The following is a 21863-nucleotide window of genomic DNA, read 5'->3' as shown; positions in this document are numbered from 1 at the left end:
AGTCTGGATGTGGAAAAGATGTTATATGTTGAGATCCTGCAGGCAGAGTCCGTCCTTGGGCCCTACCCTGTTCCTTCCCCAAACCCCGACGATCATATGTAACGCTTATGAGGTTTGTTCAGTACAAAGGCACTCCTTCACATAAGAGTGGTCCAGCTAATTTTTTGACATACACGCAACATTTGACCAAGCTATTTTTGAACCGTCCATCGCCACTTCTCTCTCTGTCTCTCTGTCTCTCCGTCTCTCTCTCTCTCTCTCTCTCTCTCTCTCTTTCTCTCTCACACACAAACACACACACACACACACACACACACACAGGATTTCCTCCAGACACAAAGATATCCATGCACTGCCAAACAGATAAGCTTGGGTCGGTGACACGACGCAAGGAGCCCATTCCTGTCATTCTTACTGTATTACAAAAGGTGTTGATCCCACCGCTGAGCCCCGAGATGAAACATGTGTTCAAACAATTAACCTTCTCGCATACACGCTGGGCCTCTTTCCTCCTTAGATATATTACAACCTTGTAAATTATAAATGATACACATATAGGGGGGGTAAATGTACACTGTGATATGACTTGAATGTGTAAGTAGTGACTTTTAAGTGGTTCATGTGGGAACAGTCCTTACACCAATGTAAAAATGCTTCATGCTGCAGACACACTGGGCACATGAGAATTTGGTTTAAGGTAACTCACTAGCAGCATTAACACTTCAGCAGGGAAAAATAGGTCCTCTTACCTTCCCATAGTCGGTGGTGAGCACCAAGGACGAATCATCACAGGAGCTGACAGTGGAGGGGAGGAGCTGTTCTTTGTGTCTCAGCCAGACACAGGCCCCCTGCAACACAATAGCCAGAAAAACACCATTAGCATCTGGACACAGGGCTCATATTGGACTTATCCGTTTGAGGAGGAAAATACTGGAAATTGGCCTTACAACGTTCAGCCCAGAAATACACTTAAGAAATATTCATAGCCATTAAGGTGTAACATGAACGTGGGAGATTCGTCATAGCTGCTCAGTCTTTCTAGAAAAGCAGGGATTATGTCTTCTGAGTCACTTCTGCCTTCACTGTCCTCTACCCCATTTCCCTCTTTTTCTCAGTATTGCACACTACTCTCTGCCACATACTGTAGCTACTCCCTCACCACACCAAACTGGCACAGTTATCCTCTTATTAAACTGTCATTGCGAAGCTGTTTGCCAGGCCTGCATGCAGAGGGTGTATCAGAGACTAAAACTACCACTCTGAGATTCATATACACTCAGTAAAACGGTCTTTGAAACCTTGATTGTGAGGGCTACTTTACTCCATAAAATAGAAGAATGTGCATTTGACACTTCAATCAATCAGCAAATCAATCAATACAAGTGTTTCTATGTCTTCTACAACTTCTTGTCATCGAATCAAATCAGATCCATGCTCCGGACAGACACCATCGCCAGCACTACAGCTGATCTGGGAGGCGTGTCCTCCTGTGTTTGTGTATCCAAGTCACTGGCCTTCCCAGACATGTTTGTTAGCAGCTCAGTAACCAGGAGCAATAACAGGAATCTGAGGCTGATTGCCTGTCATTTCCGTACGGTGGTAGAAGATACATTTATAGAACCGGCTTTGTTTTAATGACTGTAGTGGATGAGAGTGAATGCCTGTGTGGTCTAAACTATAATTCTTTGAGAATGACTAAATCCACATTTGTCCTGGTCAAAAACAACAGATGTGCCCGTTAAATGTAAGGCTATAGTGAGCTGATCATTAGCTTAGCTTAGCATAAAGACTGGAGATGGGGGTATAGCCTGTCTGTTCTGTTTTGAAAGTAGCTAAATTTGTCAGAATCTCTATAGCTCACCAATCAACAATCTGGTTGGTTTCCCACTGTCAAAAACTGACAATTTGTAGTTTTACAAGAGGTTGTACGAGTCATCTTCTAACTTTATGCAAGCATATTTTACCAAAATGTCAAGCTTTTTCTTTAAAAGGCCGGTTTTTATTTCTTCAGTTTATGGTCCTAACTATAAATAATGTAGAGCAAATTGATCATTTTGGTTTTAAGTGTAAGGTTTAAAAGATGCGCCCATGAGTCATTAATCATCACCACCATTGAAGTGGCCGTGGAAAACATGCAACAAAAGGGAATTGAGTGTCCAACAGAGCATAAAACTGAAGAGATCAATATGCATGGATTCCACTAGGAAACCTTATACAAGGTCACCACTTCCAGACATCAATCCTCATTAACTATTAACAACAGGCTGCCACGTGTTCACACACACTTTCATCCATGGAGCACAAATGTGTTTGCCACCAGGGTCAGAACAAAGATCGAGATGCCTTTGTTTAAATTTAAATGCTTATTGCTCAATAAAGAATTACTCAGCATCCATTTCAATTAACTTGCTCAGCCATTCGAAGTAATTATTGGTCTTGATTCTTTTCTTTAGTTTGTGATTCAGGCTTCCTTTTTGGACAAAGGGTCACTGAGTCCAACTAGCAGCCTGCAAACCTACTTCTATCGTGAAGGATTTTTTTTCTTTCAGTCAGCTAATGGAGCGCAGCTAAATGTAGCTCTCTCAATCCACGGGGGAAAGCCGTGAGTGGGATAAAGGGGGTCGTGTAAATTAGGAGGTGGCTGAGAGGAGAAAGAGGAAGGGTGCAGGCACATGATTATGTCCTGCCTCCCATTGTCTGGAAAGAGAGGCAGGCAAACAAAAACATCAGGACACAAATATAACAACAGAGGTATTCTACAACACACGGCCAGTAAACTCAGGTTCCATATATGAGATGATTGGTGGCTTTCATACCAGCAATCGGCTGTGTGTGCCTGGTACCAGCCTGGCATGCATGGCCCATTCAGGGAAAAGCTGCTTCACGTGAGTTTGCTGAGGTCCAGTGAGGAGATTAATGGTATTTACTCTATAGATTTTAAGAAGATCAGTTTATGTTATGTAACTGTAAATCACAGAGACTTGAAATCAGCAGAATATTGCTCCGACTCGTCAACTTGTAGCGGGTTGTGCTCATAGCGGCAACAGTGGAGCTGACGAAGTGAAGAAACATGCAGCGAGGAGGTTATGACAAAAGGTAGATTATATGAGATGTTAAACACAGTAAAACAGCAGGCAAGCCATGACATGGGAAGCTGCAGGATGGCTCAAAATGCTATGTTGCACCACACTGCAGTATTGCTTTGACTTCAGTGACGCAAATATTAAAAAGGACCATTTTCTAAGAGGTAAATGATTCAGTGGCTGAGTTGGAATCTATCTATCTATCTATTGGAAGCTATTCATTCTCATGAACAAAGTAACAATTTCATGGATAACGACAGATAAAAACCCTCCACACAGCATGTTCCTTGCAAACAGTTCAGGAGTTAAGTGACCTAATAATTCACATAATAATTCACATAATATCTGCTTAATTAAATAAGTAAAACACTATATGGTAAACCAAAAGTCAGCAACAAGCTTGCCTATAAAGATGCCAATTCTGGCTTGGCTTGCTGAACCAGCGTCTGTGCAGAGTGACTTGCTCTCTGGAGAACTGCCCACTAGCACTATAATCTAAATTGTGCAGAAACAGCCTCTTCAGTAGTTGCCTAACAAAAAGCTGTACTAGTTTCATTTTGCAGATGTATCTGTTTCTAAAAATCTAGAACAAATGAAATGCGAGAAAAGTAAACAAAAAAGACTAGACAAGAAATGTGAAAGTCAGTCAGTCAGGACCAACTCCGGCACCCAAATGTTCTCTAATTTCCATTACCCCCTAAGATGTTGCATGTTAAGAGAAAATGGTCCTAAATTTGACATGCTTTACCTTTTTAGTTCACATTTCTAAGATTTTAAAATATATTCTAAATGTATGTCACTGCCACAAGCTATCGCAGGATGAGGAAGGATTTATTGCTTTGTCTTAGCAAAAGTCATCAGAAACTACATGTAATGTCCTGAGTCAGCAATAAAGACCACTAGCTGTGGAGAAGAAACATACGATATAAAACAGTCTATCCTGAAAACATTTGGACATTTAGTTCTGTCTTAAATAAACACATGGATTTGTGTGGATGACTGTCAGCCAGTAAAAGTTCAGTTGATAGAAGAAGTGGTGTTTGGTTCTCCAGTGACTCGCAGCCAACACCAGATGTGTTTGTCCATTTGTATGTGAGTGTGTGTGTTCAAGAGTCTGAAGCTGGAGGGTATAAAATAGAGATGAATTGTCTCAGCAACAGATGGTGTCACCAAAACACCTCCCCCTTGTCTCCTCCATCCTCAGGAGCTCCGTCACTAAGTCAGGACAAAGGCAACCACCTCTGACTGAGGGCTCAGAAGTTAACCAGGCGGAAATATCCCAAACAAAGGCCAGCTGGGACGCAAAAAGGACACGGGTATCAGCTCATGTTAAGTCCCCTAAACTCGCCTGCTGCAACTACAACAACTTCTTGCATAATAATCATAGAAAAGAACAGTGTTAATTTTATAATAAAACAGAGCCTTCACTGGGTTTAATTATCCAGTTAAACCCCACTGCTTCTGGTAACCAGATGTTTTAACAGCTCCATTAAAAAGCTAAGCTCAACTGTTGCTATGACATTTCCAGCTCAAGCTAAAATTCTTAATGCTGCATGTCACTGAGCACGTGTAGAGCTGCTGAGGCGGAACCCGGCTGACAATAGTAATCCGACCCACCAAAAACAGGCCGCACATCGACGTCCCATCATGCTCTTTGACACAGAAACCACTCGGACTGAATGATATGATCCCAGAGTTGGAGGCTTGAGTTTCTGCGGCTCGCATAATGACATCCAGCTCAGAGATTTGCTAATGAATGCGCCTTAAATATTTAAGGGCATACACAGTACAAGGTGCCATGGCTCTTTCACTACTGTCTGGTGTAGCAGCCGGGTATCGGGTGATCGGATCAAACATTACAAAAGAAAGCTAATTAACTCATCCTGACTTGGACACGGTTAAACAGCTGGCTATGATAAGCCCGCTTCTTGGATCATAGTGTGGTTTCAAGGAGCGGTGAGTGAACACCGGCCCAGCAGATAGCAGTGCTGCAGGTTGGGCTGACTCGTGGCCAGGACTGATATCTGGCTGAGAAACGAGTACATCCAGCTGGAATTCTGACAAGCATCTCATTTGTTGTCCTAAGATAAACGTAACCCCAGACGTATTCTTCCAAAAGAAACTCTAGCTGATGCTACTTTCACTTGTCTCTCTCAAATTTCCTTGCTTTCGTGTGCTAATTCATGGTTATTTGTTTTGCAATTGTATTTACTAAGATCTGAATAAAGTCAAAGTTCTCAATGACTGCCTGTATCTAATTTAGAACAGGATAGATTATATATAGGACCATGGTCCAGCACAGCATGTACAAATACCAGGACATAACAGCATTATCATAACAACAGAGAGGCATTAGGCCGAGTCACCAACTCTTTGTGAGCTCACTTGGGTCACCAGATGTTCAGTCTAGAACACTGGCTGGACGGACAGCCTGCGTTTAGATGGTCAAACAGCTATTCACCATTGCATGTTGCGTGCGTGTGTGTCTGTGTGTAAAATAAGTCTTAGGTTAAGGACCTAACACAATAGGCCGACAGTTGGCCGTCGGTCAATGTCGTTCGCCCTAGTCTTTGCAATGGGTCCCGCACCATTGGCACTGGTCAGCACTAGTCAGCCCTTGTCAGCATCAAGAGGGGTTGAGATTGTAAAAAAACTTTCCATATCAGGTCAACCTCTTTAGCAGGAACAGTTCATAATTGGGTTATTGTTTGCTCACATGGTAAACAGAATTAGTTTTTTCAACATCGCGGGCACACTGGCTAACTAGCGTCTTGAATCCCGATGGTCATCCAGTTTCCCTTTTTTGAATGATGAATATCGACAACCACCCCTGCTGGTATGGAGAGGTATTTCCTCTCATGCAGGTGCAGACCGTATGTGCTCGTTGCCCATCAGCTGTAGTCTTTGTGGTGTGATCAAGGGTGACTTTTTGCCGTAAGTCACAGGCGATGTGAGGCAGCTCTCTTCGTCACTAGTTCTCTGATGTTGGTTTGGTGTCTCAGGGCAGAAATGAGCCGTTTGAATGTGGTTGTAATTGATATATGCAAAGAATAATAAAGCCACATGAATGTATGTAGAAGAATAAACAACAGGTAACAATGCAGGAGTTCATTGCTTTTTCCATCAAAAGGGAGACTAGCCAAATTCAGGGATTCAGGGATTGTAAAACCAAATTTTCTGCATGCTGACTGAGTGAGTGGAATGAGGAGGAATCTGCCAAGTAACTGGCGAGATTAAACAAATGAGCTGACTGCAGCTGGGACGGGAATCTGAGCAAAGGTCCCTCCGGGTCTTTGACCACAAGCTTTCCAGTGCGGCAAAATCTGGATGTCCTACAAACGACAAAACCTCAGCAGAAAATTACTGGATATAATGTCACATCACAAGAAAGACAGTTACTTGTGATCTTACTACAGCAACATTTTGACTCAGCTCGGTCTTTGTCAGGATGCTTAAATTTTTTTTAATCTGTGGAAATAAACTGATCTTAAATGGTATCATATGTTATGTACATATTATATGCTTATACATTTTTGTACTGTTCTTCTGAGCAGCTCCTCTGGGCCAATCAGGGGTGCCATTCTCAAAAGCTCTTCAGTAGCAGTTATTGAGGAACATTTCCTGCATTCACTTTCCAAGGATTCAGTGCATGCCGTCTATGCAGCCTTCAACATGCTAGCTCCTGTAACTGTTAAAAAACTAAGAATGATTTAATACACGTGTGCTTCTGAGTGCCCCTTTTACAGTTTCTTTGTTTCCTTGTTGCCAATGTAACATCTGCCTGCTGGTGCCCACAGCCAGGATGGGGTGAGAGCAGGGAAGGGTAGGGCGTGTGTGACCGAGGGGATAAATCAGATGATTAAAGGCAACCTTCAGCATCTGTGCTGGAAAACGTATGAATTAATGATGGAGGGAGCAGCTGATCAGAAATTAGCTAATGGAGGAGGAGGAGTCCCTCAGGGAGCAGGGCTTCCCCCAGTCTGTGGTGGAGGGAGAGTGAGAGGGAAAAAAGGGTGCAGTTTATCAATTGTTCTTGAATCAAAGGAGCTGCTTGAACCCCCTGCTGAGAAGGCTATAAACACACTTAAAACCCAGAGGCAGCAGCCTCACCAGTTAACCTGTTTTGCATATTCATAGACTGTTTTTGTTAAAGCAGCAGGTCTGAGCATGATGAAGTTATGAATACAACTGTGTCACTAGGTTAATGGAATTGCTCTCATCTGTGTCTTTTACGCTATTTTCATTAACATACTAAAAGGAGTCGCAACATTCATCTAGCAAGTAAAGCAAATATGTGCAGTTTTAAGTGTGTGTGCATGAGCAGCGTGTGTGTGTGTGTCTGTTGACTGTCTCTGTCTGTGTGTGTCTGATGTAGCTAATCTGCCATGTTGTTAATGAGTATACTGAAGAGAATTTGCATAACAAATTGCTTCTTCAGGGGTACTGAAAGAAGAAGAGGAACACTTGAAACTCTGCCACAGACTCCTGGCACAGCATCCTGCTTTACATCGCTATACTGAACATATTTTCCTACCACTGCTGCTGAGTGATCAGAGTATTAGTATGATCCTGTGCTCAGGGTTATGATACTTTTTTTCCCTAAAAATAGAATGGGTTTCAGGATAGGACGAAGAGGCAACAAATGATGTGATTACTGTATGTTTGACTGGATTGTCAGCTAAGCTTCTTGACTTTGAATATTTACAAAGCCACCTGGCATTCCTCCTCCTGCCTGTCCTCTATCTAGGCCTCTCTGTACTCTGTCTGTGGACTGTTAGCGGGTCTCACAGCAGGAACCCCAAAGATATTTCAGGAATGCTGCTCATTCAGGACTGTCAGAGACTGAGCATGTGTGTGTTTGACTGTGCGTCATCTGGGGCATGGGCCAGAGGGGTAATGGTTGTTTAGGTTGAGTGGAGCCATCGCTAGGCTGCCTTTGACCTTCGCTCATACCTCACACTGTCACAGACTGATCAATTATGACTCATGGGGAACCTCCTGTCTTACACAGTTTATACATTTTGTAGATGAGTTGGTGCTGACATATATTATCGATGAATAAAATGATTTTAAAAAAGTCAAATATGTGATGTCTTTCCCTGTTTAATATAATTTTAAATTACCTTAAAATACCTTGAATGCCAGGATGTATTCTGGGCCTTTGTCATCCTTTTGTAGACTGGTAACCATACATTTACAAACACACACAGACCTAAAAGATGCTTAGTCAGTCGATCTACTGATAGACAGGTAATTAATCAACAGCTATTTAAATATTCAATTAATCAATTCAGTTAAGGAAATTGCCAAACAAGCAGACACGGATTCAAGCTTTTCAATCGCAAGGATTTGCTTCTTTTCTCATGTGATAGTAAACTGAATATATTTGAGCTTTGGACTGCTGGTCAGACAGAAATAGCAATTTGAAGACTGTATGTTAGAGTATTTAATGGGAAATGTTCTTTTTTTAAATTTTATAAACCAATTGATTTATCAATTACTCAAAAAAGGAGTCAGCAGATGAAATGATGATGAAAACTATAGAAATAATCCAACTACTTCCAATACTGTTGCAGCAGTCTCCACCTATCTGGAGCTGCATCAGAAACTGCACAGGCACACACACCACATTTAGAGCTCATAATTTATATGGACAAATTATAATGGTAAGTAGGGAGCGACCATTTGTGGTCAGGATGATGTAACTCTGCCCAAAACGATTGAAGTTGGGCAGCATTTTAAAGTTCAAGCGCCTCGGTCCAGGAACTGCTAAACAAAGACTAAGAAAAACTGCTACCTTAAGTCTCTTACTGGGAAATATGGAGAGTATTTTTATATCCTGTCTGAGGATGAGGGAAGAAATAACATATGTAGAGTCTTGAGATCCCGGAAAATTTCTCCACATAAGTGTCTCAGTATTTCCGTGTACTATCCGACAAATAACCTCAGGACAAACCACATACACTCATGTCTAATAAAACAGACTGGGAATGGATGGGAAAGCTAACAGGTCATAACTGTGGATTGTGCCATGCTGTGCTGTTTGCTTCTTTTAGGCACCAAGGTGCCAGTTACTCTCCAGGCCACGGCAATCATGCAGTGTGGGATGTGTACTTAGGCCTGGCGGGCTGTTCCTCCTGCAATTAGTCCTGAAATTACAACTGTGGCAGTAACCTCATCACGAGGGAGTCAACAATTTTGCAGTTTTTAAAAATATTTTTTACCTTAGGCTACACTCCCCTGTGGTCGTCGCAATGTGTTTAACTTACACATGTAGGACACTGTAATATGCAGGCAAGTGTGTAGAGTTTCTCCATCCCATAATAGGCTGCCTCTGTGCACAGTAATCACAGGGGGATAAAAAAGGAAAGTCAACATCTGGCCTGGGAGCAATAATCACAGGTTGGCTGTTATTAAGCTGCTAGACGAGACCTCTGAACTGAGAGGATTTAAGCTAGACTCATTACCAGCTCACTGTGTCTGTCAGGTAGGGCAGCCAAGGTGAAGGCCGGTTAGCAGCGATAAACAGCAACTTTAATTTTCTTTGCCTAAGAATCCTGCTGCGCAAATACACGGCATGTTAATCTGGTAAAAAAAAAATGTTGTGTTTGTGAAGTGGCGGGATTGATCTGGTTTAGAGTCCAGATTCACCTGCTGGAGATGTACAGCGGCATCATTGACAGTCTTATTGAGACATGAAGTAGAGACCGGACAACATAATAAACACAGAGAGCTTCACCATCATCATTCAAAAACGTCTCTGCACACAGAGAGGTAGCACTACAATTCTACAATTTGCGATGTGAAAAAAAGAATTCAAAATTTGAAGATATAAGTTAGTTCAATGAGAAGATCGATATTACATCCGTATGCTAAATGTGAGGCTGGAGCCGGCAGCCGATTAGCTTAGCTTCGCAAGAAGTTAAACAAAGGAGACATAGCACGTTAATTAATGAGCTTTAAAGCCGTTGGTATTTGAACAGAGCTCAGGTAGCTGTTTCCAGTCTGTATGCTAAACTAAGCTAACTGACTCCAGGCCTCAGCGATATTTACCTTACAGACATTAGCAGTGTCAACCTTCTCATTTAACTCTCACAGAAAGCGAATAAGCATATTTCCCAAAATGTTTATTCCTTTAATTTATTCCAAAGTGTTTACAAATGGATTTAAAATGAAATTAAACAGATCCCTCCTCTCAAATATTTGTTTCTCTTAAGTCCCTTGAAGAAATATGCAACTTGTACTGTTCCATGGCTCTGTTGTTCTTACAATTAACAGAAGCTGCTGCTTTTACCAGTCCAGGCATATCTCTACATGACTGTACAATGATTTATTCATCAAATTCACCGATTTGGCAGACAGTCTGGATGTTCTCTTTCATCATAGCTTTGTTGAGATGGCAAATAATTAGTGATTCACACTCAGGTGATTTATATTTCAGAGAATGACACACCCAGGACAGCCATGATAAGGACGCACACACACACACACACACACACGGAGGGCAGGAAGGATGAGTGTTGGAGAGTAGATACCACTCCTATGTCTTCTCATCTGACACTCCGCAAGAATTCAAAAAAGCGTATTTCCCAAAATGTCAAACAGTAACTTTGAGGTTACTGTTTCCGGGTGGACAAGCAGAGAAGAACACCTCCATGAAGAAGTTTTCACGCCACTTCATAAAGCAACTGTCCATCATCATGACCTAATAGACAGGAACACAAGCTCCTGCATGGCATTACTTATTTGTGAACAAACTGTTGAAAGATGTTCTTTTCCTTTTATCACCATAAATACACACGCAGCTTTGTCTGAAACGCTCGGTGATGTAGCAGGTTAAAGCTAAAGTCAACAGCGTGGTGTCAACAGGAGGTTATCACAGCACTGAACTCCACATGTGATGGTCAGCTCGCTGATAGACAGGGGTTTAGGTTACTGATAGAGACACAACAAATGCAAACACAAGCTAGCGAGGTGAGAAGGTTGGACTCAGACTGTTATCAGTAACAGCTGATCTTGTTTTAAAGCAGACTTAACTTTAAATTTAGAGCACTATATTATGTTAAAATGTAACAAATTCCAAACTTTCATCATGAGCGGTGGTTTCCAAACCTAAACCTCCTCCCCTTACGGGCGACTGTGTCATTATAAAAAAGGATTACCCAGGTTATTTGGTGTGTGGTCAGACAATGCCTGTTGGCAATTAGTCCCAGTGCTCTTGTGACAGATTAAATGACCTCCAGACTGTACCAAAGCTGCAGGACTGCTGTTGACGCACACATAAACCACCGCCTTAATAATACCCCCCTCTGTTTGCTCATAAAAGACCAGCGCTGTTAATTCACCACAACATCAGGGACAGTCTGCAGCATTGTTTGAAAATCCCCTTGTTCGGTGCGATAATGCACACACCATAACCACTTCCCATTTAATTACAAAGTAGGACAGACAAAATCAAAGGAATGCAGGATCCATTAGCCATTTTTGTACCTTTACTTCCTTCCTTACATCCTCATTTAACTTCCTTCCTTACTCCATCCGCCGTCTGCATGGCTAGAAGGGAAGAGCGATGATCTCAAATTTTCAGCTCTCTAAAGTGGCAGCTGGAGGAAGTGACAACTGGGTAGAAAAGACCCTGGGTAGAAAAAATAGTCCACCCTCCGGAGCAGGTTGGCCTTTCTCACATTACCCATTTCAGCACAGAATACTTACCACGCATGCCAACGCATGGCTCCGGTCCCTCAGAACTAGACATAAACAGTGCATAGGGCTGTGAGGGATGTTATGTGATGGGGAGAATGTGTCCGTCTCTGTGTGCGGGGCGGTTATGATGGTGTGAAACCTAAAGCCTTGTCACCACAGCTCTACAATGCATGGATGACAGCCTGGCCATGACCGGGAATTTCAAGGGGTCAGGGCTGGGAATCTGGGATTCCCTCTGACAGACTATCTTAAAGAGAAAGGAATTTGGTGTGTAATGCAGGGAAGGAGTTAACGGGTGCGGAAAGGGTCTCATGTGGCTTTACAGTGTGTAGCAGCTGCTGCTATAAAGGAACTGATGACCAAGTTTAGAAATGCACATAGCTGGGATTCAACTTCGTCAACAGGATGCTTAACAAAGACATAAAATATCTAAGGGGCTCTATGTTTAAACACAGATGTGGGAATATATGACAGGGAGATCCTGACATATGAAATCCAGCTGACCAGCAGGAGTTAGAAGGCTCAGACAAGACCTCTAACACACACCAGGTATTTGTGCATGTTTAGTGGATCATATCCATTCAGAGGAAAGAATTGGGCGTGGAGTCGAAGTGGTGTCGCTGAGGGTTTTACGGTGTTGTGTCAGCTCCTGTGAGGACAGGCCACGCTGTTGGACAGGATGAGCTTTCAGGATAGACCTCTGAGCACACACCCTTGTACCTGCCACTCCTATTACTCCTTAACCCTGTCACCATCTTCACCATCACCAACGCTGACGTGCATGGGAAAGCTGACTCGAGATGAGACACACCGACATTTGATAAACACTGGTCAGCGTTAATTTCAAATTCAAACATGCAGATATATGCAAAGGGTAAATGATGATCATATCATTCACATGTTGACATCTACAGCGCGTCAGCTGTCAAAATCAAGACTGATTGATTTACAGGATACACAGTAACGAATCATGCCTAAGATGTATCCTGCTGCACTTGTTTTTACTGAGTTTAATCCTCGACTTACTTCACTTCCAGAATTGCTGCTTAATTAAATCCACACTGGTCGCACTGACGAGTCCAGGAACCTGATTTCTTTCCGTGACCCGAAAGTAATTTAAAAAACAAGGACAGTTTGTTCATTCATTTTAATGCAGCTTATAATAAGAATGTGAAACAACATTTTGCTGCTTTTTCTACAGTGGCAGCCCATTAACGATCAGCATCAGAGGTAAAGATTGCTTTATGTCAGTTGAACGATTTTTAATAGGCATCCCCAGTCAAAAAAACACTGACACATTTTGAACAAATTACGAACTGAAACTTTGTTTCTCCCAAATAATTGCTGTCCTTCAAGACACAGTTGAAGCATTTTAAGTTATATCGCAGGCTCAAAAGCAAAATTGACCTATTACATAATCTCATTACCAAAATAAATAAATACATAAATGAACTCTGGATGAATTACAATAAACATCTTTGGGGAAATTTCACACAGGACATAAGACACAACAATGCTCTGTGCTGACCTGAGCTGATATGATATGCTTCCCCACAGCATATCACTCTAATAAAATGAAATCATGAGCCAATATCCAGTTAACCAGATGGTTTTTTGAAGAGAATACCTCAACACTCAACTTTAGCAACTTTCTTGCCAAAATATGACAAGAATTCAGTCATTTCCTCATGCTTGTAATGGTGAAACATTAGCATTAGACCACTAGAATCTGAAACTTACAGTTGGACAACACTGTGATAAGTTTTTCAAGGTTTTATACAGCTTTGGTCAAACAGGAACCTCAAAGTTATGTCAAAGGATGAATTCCAATTAGTCTGATGTCCTTATAGATACGTTTAAAGCCATAGGTCTGACTCTGTGTACAGTTTTTGGGAGAATGGAAACCCCATAATCCAGGGGTCACCACGGAAACACTCTACCTACACTGAGTCACAACAGCTCATCACTGAGGGTCAAGTACTGCTGATGCTGTCGGTAGAGGATACAGGAGGTGAGTGGAGGGACTATGAGAGGAGGAGACTGACATCACTAACACACACACACACACACACACACACACACACATATACACACACTGTCTCTCCCTCTTTCTTTGGTGTTTCTGAGTGTGCCCTTCTCTGAGTCAGAAGGAGGATGACAAAGCAGACCGTAAGCCAGTCTCTACATATCTTTTTTAGAACGTGTGTGTGTGTGTGTCTGTGTGTGTGTCTGTGTGTGTGTGTGTGTGTGTGTGTGTGTGTGTGTGTGTGTGTGTGTGTGTGTGTAAGAGTGTGTCTGCTCTGATTTGCAGATTACACATCCAGCCTCCCGTAGGCTACATGCGAACACACTAATTTTACAGGCACTGGATTCTTTGATATAAGAGTAAAACTACAAAAGAGTCCCATGAGACCTGTCTGTCTTTGTTTTGTTAGTAATGACATTATCTGGACAGAAGAGAAGAAGAGATTTTTGGTTTTTCATGCACAGCAGTAGCCTAGTGTCCTTAAATGCAGCTTAGCCTTGTTGGAGTATTACAGTTACCATTACAGCTGCATCCTGTAGACCAGCCCTGTGCCTACCGTAGGATATATTATATCAATGTGTGAGAAAGCATCACAAAGACTACAAACACACCAGACTGAATGCCAAAAAAGTGGTGCTTTTTGGTGATAAGCTATCTAACACTTGATAGAGGCTCAAACTGGACCAACCAGGCTCAGGCAAGCACACAACACAACATAGCAGCAAACAAAAACAAAGACCGCCGCGGTCCCAAAACTACATTTAGGACTCACGGTGAAAGTAAACAGCAAACGCATTAACATTTACTGTATGGAAAAAGTCATTTTTAACCAACCTCTGAAAAGAATGTATCCATTTGTGGCCAAAGCTCACGTCCCTTTGTAGTCTGAGTTCAGGGTACCAAGGTTGAGGAGGAGAGGAAGCCGTATTCCCAAAAGATTTCCATCCGCGTCGCCGGGATCAATAAAAGTTCTTCTTTCCGTCCCCCTTTGCTCAAAAGACTCGAGTCATTTTTGCAGTCCTATTCTCAGACACTCGAGACTTCTTCTCCGTTTGTTGACTGTCCCGTGAAGCCTCTGTGGTGCTGCTGTGTTTCTGCTGTCTAGTCGTTTCAATGAACCCGGCACATTATGCACAGGGGCGGAGCCTGCTGGGCCAGGGACCCTCCCCTCAGCATACGCCCTCTTTGTGTCCATTCCTACAAAGGGCCTGATGAGTTTAAAGGGTGTGCACATTTCCCCCTTAGACAAACACGTTTTAAGGAATATTTAAGACAGGTATGTGTGTGCAAAGGAAGGGATTGTTGCAATATGAATAACTATTTCTGCTGCATCCTAAATTATCTCCCAGTTATAAAAGAAGGCTATGTAGTCTACATAATGCATGCCCTGTGCCAGACTGAGGATAAGAAGAATCATTATTTTGACTTCCTCCTTTGGGAAAAATAAACTGAGAAGGAAGAGGAAGAGGCAGTTCAGGGGGAGCCAGTCGGCTTTGTTTCAGTCAATGATTGTTTACCAAGTGAAGTGGGTCTCAGGACATGTGCAGTAATTTTTTTTTGCTGCACGTCCTGAATAGATGTGACACTGGCTGGGGTATTGTAGGCCTTGTCTCTATTACCAAGGTCTAGACTAGGGCTGTGTCAAATTGTCAAGGAGATGGCATTAAATGCTTGTTAATAGATTTGTATTTAGACTTTGATCAAATATCCTGATTTAAACCCCCAAAGGTCACTTTAGACTGTACTTTCTTTAGTTAAGGTTATATTACTGATTTTTCTTTTTATCCAAACACTAACTTAAAAATGTTTTTGCTTTTTTACTGAATGTGGTGTGTGGGGTGGGGGGTGGGGGGGTTAGGTATCAGTACAAAAACGCAGGTGGAACTGGCCCCAGTTTAAAAAATGAAATGAATAAAATACCCAGCCCAAATCATTTCATATCACTCACATATTCTGGCTAACTAACGCAGCATGCTAAGGATATTAAGTTGGTGTAAATAAATAGAGATCAAAGCTTGGCTAAAGGTGGCTGAACACATGCATTTCTTTTGCAAATTAGACTGGACTGGTTGCGCAATTTGTATTTAGTTTCCCCAAGCGAATGATGCACCAACTAACCGTATTTATGTTTGTGACGTGACCGTGTGTGTTAAGGGAGAGCTCAGATTCCAATATCAAAATTCACCTGGAAATCCAGCCACCTGAGGCAAAATAATATCTAAAAAATGAATTACATTTCTTTAGTGGGGTACTACAAGTTCTGTTCTCTCACTTCTGAGATAATAATTACCTCCAGAATACTCCAGAAAGAGTAAAGTATTTGCATAGAGGCAAAACATCTCATTGGGGCATTGTTGGGATTGTTGGGATTGTGTACAAGCTGGTAAACTAAACATAAATTCAATATTATCACGCACACTTTCACTCACCAGATGGAATCTTACTGGTTGTCTTTTAAGCTTACACAGCACAATCAGTACGGAGAGGAAAAACACAAGCGTTTTAATCTGTGGCCTTATGCCAGTAAGATCAGCCATCAGCCTCATGAGCTGTGGATAACACAAGATAGACAGACATAAGTTCATCTATATACAATAGTCATGCAAGAGATTCAGACTGGCAAACTGTGTTGTGTCTGTTATGTAATCAGTGTTGACTTTGTGGCAGCTAATAAAGTGACATGTCAGAACTCAGTCTCTGAAATTCATTTGATAATGTTGTGTAGAGCTCCCAAAGCCGGCTTCTGGTGGCTTTGTTGCGTCTTGTCCCATCTGACTATTATTATAAAACAATTTTGGAGTCAATTCAACTACTGTCCTTCTCCTTTTTAAATGTTATTGGACTTCCCAGGAATGGGATTAGGTGGTACTGTACAATTTAGTGAATGTATTAACAATACTTAATAGGTCAAAACTACAGTATACAGTTTAAAATAGGCTATATAGACCAAAGGACAACTCCTATATCTTTAAAACGCTCTTCCATTTATCCTTGAATTAGACATGTGAAGGTGAACTTTTGATGGGATTGCCTTTATACATATTTAATCAAATGTAATGATTTAAAATAGGCCTATGTTTTGATATGCTTTTCCATATAAGAATGTAGTAGTTTACTGAAATGTAGCGAGTCAGTAATTCCTGCTCATGAGCAGCTTTAATAAGAACAACCTAATCATTGTTTTGTGTTCCTGTAAGGACTTTAAGAGAATAATACTTGAACAGTCATTTTGCCAGTGCCAAAGCGAGTCCACTCAGAGAGCTTTTGACTGTGGCAGTACAGCTGACAGGCTACAAGTTCACCTTCCTCAATCTCCGCAGGTTTTCTGTTTAATAAGTATATGTTTTTTTTATTTCCTTACAATAACTATCAAACAGATATGCACAAGCATGATATATCTGATATGGATATAGCATGCAGCTTGTATATGTAAAAAGTATGGTGAACATTTATTTTGAACCGTAAATTGGGCTTGAAGGAAGTTTTTCGGATTTGCGCGTATGCACTGGGCAGTATTAGGGAGTGTATCTTGATAACAGAATACACTTTGTGCAGGAACAGTCTTCATCATGTCTCATATCCGAAATGGAAGTGATGTACGTGTTGATTTACATACAGAGTGGGGAAGTGGAATCAGATCACAAGTGGTCACTGAAGACGTATGTAGATAGGCAGGCTGAGGCTGCTGCCAGGAGTGAAGAGACTGACTGAGAGCTGTCCACTCGTGATCAGATCACTCGTATCGGATGTTTTTACCAAATGGAATCATTCTCTCAGGTGATTTGACCTTAATCATGAAATCAGAAAGGAATGCCTGCTCCACGTGAGTAGGCCTAGGCAAGGTGGCAAGATGACAATATACAGCATTGCACTGACTAAGCATTACCCATTGTTACACATTTGCCAAAAAACAAACAAAAGTGAAAGAACTGCCCTTTGAGTCACTAACTTAACCCCTCAATGTGAAACTGTAAAATTTAGAGTGAGGCTTTCTTTTACTCTACCTGAGAGGACAAAGGAAACAAGAACAAAACATCCATTTGGTCTTCAAGATCCCCAGAGGGACTGGGGGAAGGGACAGCGATCATTGGACCTGCTGTTCTTGACTGCGGCTATGGTCAACATATGCTGGTTTGGTGCTTTGAGGAGAACAACTGTGCAGGTGAAGTGTGAGCAACATGCTTTTGAAGTTCTCAAGATGATTCAAGTTTCAAAAACAGTGATGTATCATCAGAGCAGGAAAATGACTCACCAAGTTAAAGAGGAAAACAATTTAATTTTGCTCCCACAAGACCAAGCATAATAGCACAGTTTGAGAGCCAATAAAACTACCAAATGTTTTAGAGTGCTTCTAATTATACTCCCCAACCTTGACTGCAAAAATTCTGTCACCCTCCATCACACCTTGAGAAGGTATTTTAAATTGTCTTATTTACTGCCTATTAACACATAGCTGTCAGAGACAGGGAGGTAGCCTATTAGGTGCATATGTCAGTTTATTTTTGCATTAAAGTATTTTAAATTACGGTTGAAAAAACACGTGTGACCCTACATACCAGGGAAGGGCACACCAGGCATAGGCCTACCACAGACTGACATAATAATCATCTGAGTGCCTGCAAGGTTGATGCTGAATGTTTGTGTTCATTCATTCATTCATCTTCTACCACTTGTCCCTGTCGGGGTCGCGGGGGCGCTGGAGCCGATCCCAGCTGACATCGGGCGTGAGGCGGGGTACACCCTGGACAGGACGCCAGTTTATCGCAGGGCACATAGAGACGAAGAGAGACGGACAACCATTCACACCTACGGACAATTTAGAGTCATCAATTGACCTAACACGAGCATGTCTTTGGACTGTGGGAGGAAACCAGAGAACTCGGAGAAAACCCATGCAGACACAGGGAGAACATGCAAACTCCACACAGAAGGGCCCCAGCAAACCAGGAACCCTCTCGTTGTGCAGCGACAGTGCTGACCACCAAACCACCGTGTCGCCCTGAATATTTGTGTTCAGTGTCAAATTCGAAAAACACAATCAGATGGGCTTTCATAAAGGAGGATGGTAATCAGTTCTTCACCTTACGAGAAGTATCGTATTTCGAGACCTATCTCCACAGAGCTGGAGAAAAGTCTGGCTCCAGGAATTAACATTCTTGGGATAGGGGGAAAAACATTCTGGCTTGTTTGGTCTTATTTGAAACCAAGCACAATCCTGTTGGGTGTTGCCTGGCCCAGGATGCAGCTCGGCCGAGGATGCAGCTTGGCCCAGGATGCAGCTCGGCCCAGGATGCAGGATGCAAATGGTTGTGCCTATATTTGTGACAACTCACAAAATCTATCCTAGCTTAACCTTAACCATCTAACCTTAATTTTCAAAGTCAATGCCTAACCTTAACCATCTCACGAAACTTTCAAAAATCTTGGGTTACTACCTAGACACAACCTTACAAAAAAGATAGTGGAAATTGCAGAATGGGAGGAGAATGTCAGCTGACATTGGCGGCCAATGGCAGGACTTATCCCAACATCCAATGAGTTAGACTACCCTGCAAGAGTAACAAAGGCAACAAGGAGGTTTCATTTTTTTTTTTATCATTTCAGTTAATATAACACAAGAGGCAGATGGGGTTGAAAAGGATATAAAATAGCAACAAAATGCTTTTAAAAGCTCTCAAGTGTTACAATTTACAAGCTGTTAAATGAAGAGCCTCTAGGCAGCATTTATACAGATTTCCTGTACAATCTGTAGCCTCCACTTCCTGCTCTTAGAGCATGCAGTACATTTGTGGAAAGATCTGTGGCTTGAGAAATGTTCCCAGTTGCCACATGCAGTGGCAACAACAAGCAAAGCCGGGTGCTAGCTAGACCTCAAGCATGAAAGACATTTTTTGATGCACTTCTTCAAACCGAGGAGGTACCAAGCCTGGGTAATGTGACCATTTCAGATCAATGGCTCTATTATATAAATTAAGTCGGATTTAGCACGAAAACACAGCATGGCATGAGTAATTATGTGTTTGGAGGGCTAATGGAGACAGAGCTTGTGATGACCCTCCCATTAGGAGACAAGACCTCAGGCAAAGTCATTCAGGCCGGGTGAAGGACCCTTTTGCGGCTTCACATAATATGGGAGAGTCTGGCTTGAGCACATGTGATGGAGGTCTCACTGACTGAAATTGATTGTTTGATCAGTTTGTACATAGCCATAAGCTCTTAGTCACAGCCGTGACCATGATAATCACTTAACTGTAGGTAGTTTCATTATGTAAAAAGCACCCATCCATGTATTATTGCCTGAACCCTGAGTGCCAGCACAAACATTGATCTAAATTCAGTTATATCATACCATCTGCTTTTTAATGATTTATGCTTAAAGTCAGTGGTAACACTGGGAAATTCAATAATGTCCAAGTACTGAAAATCCAGACAGTTTATTTGTATTTAGTTGGAATAAAAGCTCTAAATTCAGACAAGGAAAAACTCCACAAAGAAAATTAAACTGAAAAAAAGTGATAAACCTCAGAAATAAACAAAATTGCACTATTGGTAAAGTAAAGTATAGCTTTATAATATTAGATAAATATTAGGTGCAGCACAAACCCTAAAGAGACAAAGAAAGTCCTGGACATTTTGTAAATTTTCATATACATCATGTGATTCAGGGGAACCTATACCTGACAGAGTTTAAGTCACATCATCCAATTTGTGAAAGTAGACCATTTTGTATATGTCCAATGAAAAAATACGGTTGAATCTCTCCATAGTCAGTCAGGGATTTGTTGTCTTTTCAATGTGGAAAGTTGTATTTAGGTGTTTTGGAACTCAATGAGAAGTTTGTTGCAAATACCCCTTTTCATCAGTGAGTTACAGACAATTTTTGGATATTGCCCTGGACATCTTTTTAGTAGACAATGTAACGATAATAAATATTGGTGTTGTATATATTTTTCTGTGAATGAAGCCACACATTACAAGATTAGTCAAGCCATTTATGGGAGTAATGATGTCACGATTCTTATCGTTGAATTACACTAATGAAAATAATGTGATCTTTACTTATTCGTCCTAAAGGATGGAGACTGCTGCATGTGTCAGGGGAGCAGTGGGTTATTGGACACACCCAGGGAACAAAGCAAACAAAGAAGGAGGGAGGGAGAGGGTAACATTGATTGAAGCAAATGTAGTTTAGCTAAGATGGATGGCAAGAGAAGAGAATAGAATTTGAACATTGGGATAAAAATGGAACATATGACAATATCATTAAATAAAAGCAATTCAATCTTTATCGGATCACTCTCGCTGGCAGCGAGGCATTAATGTGTAAATATGGTCGATGACAAATCCTGGTGCCACATTTATTGAATTATGTGGCTGATCCTGGAACACCACAGAGCTTGGTTTGGTTGAAACATTACTCACACCTTTGTCAAAAATATCGGCTGTTTTTATGATAGAGGGCAAAAGATGATACGACAAAAAATATTCTGTAAGTGGTAACGATTCATTGGATTCAATTATCAGTGTCCTTGAGTGAATAGAATGTTATTGTTTTCTTTTTTCAGGGGAGGGGAAAAGCAAACAAAACCCAGAAAATCTAAATATATAAAATAATATCAACAGCCATGCCAGTCTTTTGAACTAAATGTCAGCGTCAGCATGCTAACATGCTCACAGTGGTAATGCTAATACAACATAATATGCTGATGTGATATTAATATTGATAGCTGTCAGCATTTTGTCACCTGGAACCAAATTAGTAGACCAACTGACCGACACTGCCACCCAAAGAGCCCGGCTGCTGGTGTAGCTAAAAATAAATCCACAAATAAACTGAGAAAGATTATGGATTGACAGTCAACACGTTGCTAGAAAAGGGGGGTTGATGGATGGAAAAAACACATTCATCACTGTGGTTAATTAGTCCTAATAAGCCTCTCCATCAGCTATCATGGACATCGTTCAGGCAGCAGGACTTCGCAATATATCTCACCACAAACATTCCTCCTCAGACATGGCTGCACCCCAAACGCATACCTTCCTTGAGGCCC

The 21863-nt window shown here is 41.6% G+C and overlaps 1 protein-coding gene across 1 annotated transcript in view; it reads right to left on the bottom strand.

Annotated features, from left to right (window-relative positions):
• Positions 1 to 14701, bottom strand: part of myo10l3 (myosin X, like 3) — a 53990-nt gene extending 39289 nt beyond the window's left edge. Inside the window, exons 1-2 of the mRNA XM_083922312.1 lie at positions 14647 to 14701; positions 750 to 848 (exon numbers count right to left, since the gene is read on the bottom strand). Of these exons, the coding sequence (XP_083778438.1) occupies positions 750 to 848; positions 14647 to 14667 (120 nt within the window). The 5' untranslated portion in view covers positions 14668 to 14701. The remainder of the gene's footprint in view (positions 1 to 749; positions 849 to 14646) is intronic.
• Positions 14702 to 21863: the final 7162 nt, after the last annotated feature.

The sequence above is a fragment of the Echiichthys vipera genome, assembly GCF_963691815.1.
Source record: "Echiichthys vipera genome assembly, chromosome: 10".
Lineage (NCBI taxonomy): Eukaryota > Metazoa > Chordata > Actinopteri > Perciformes > Trachinidae > Echiichthys > Echiichthys vipera.
The sequence above is the reverse complement of the archived record's forward strand: the minus strand, read 5'-3'. Positions and strand labels throughout refer to the sequence as shown.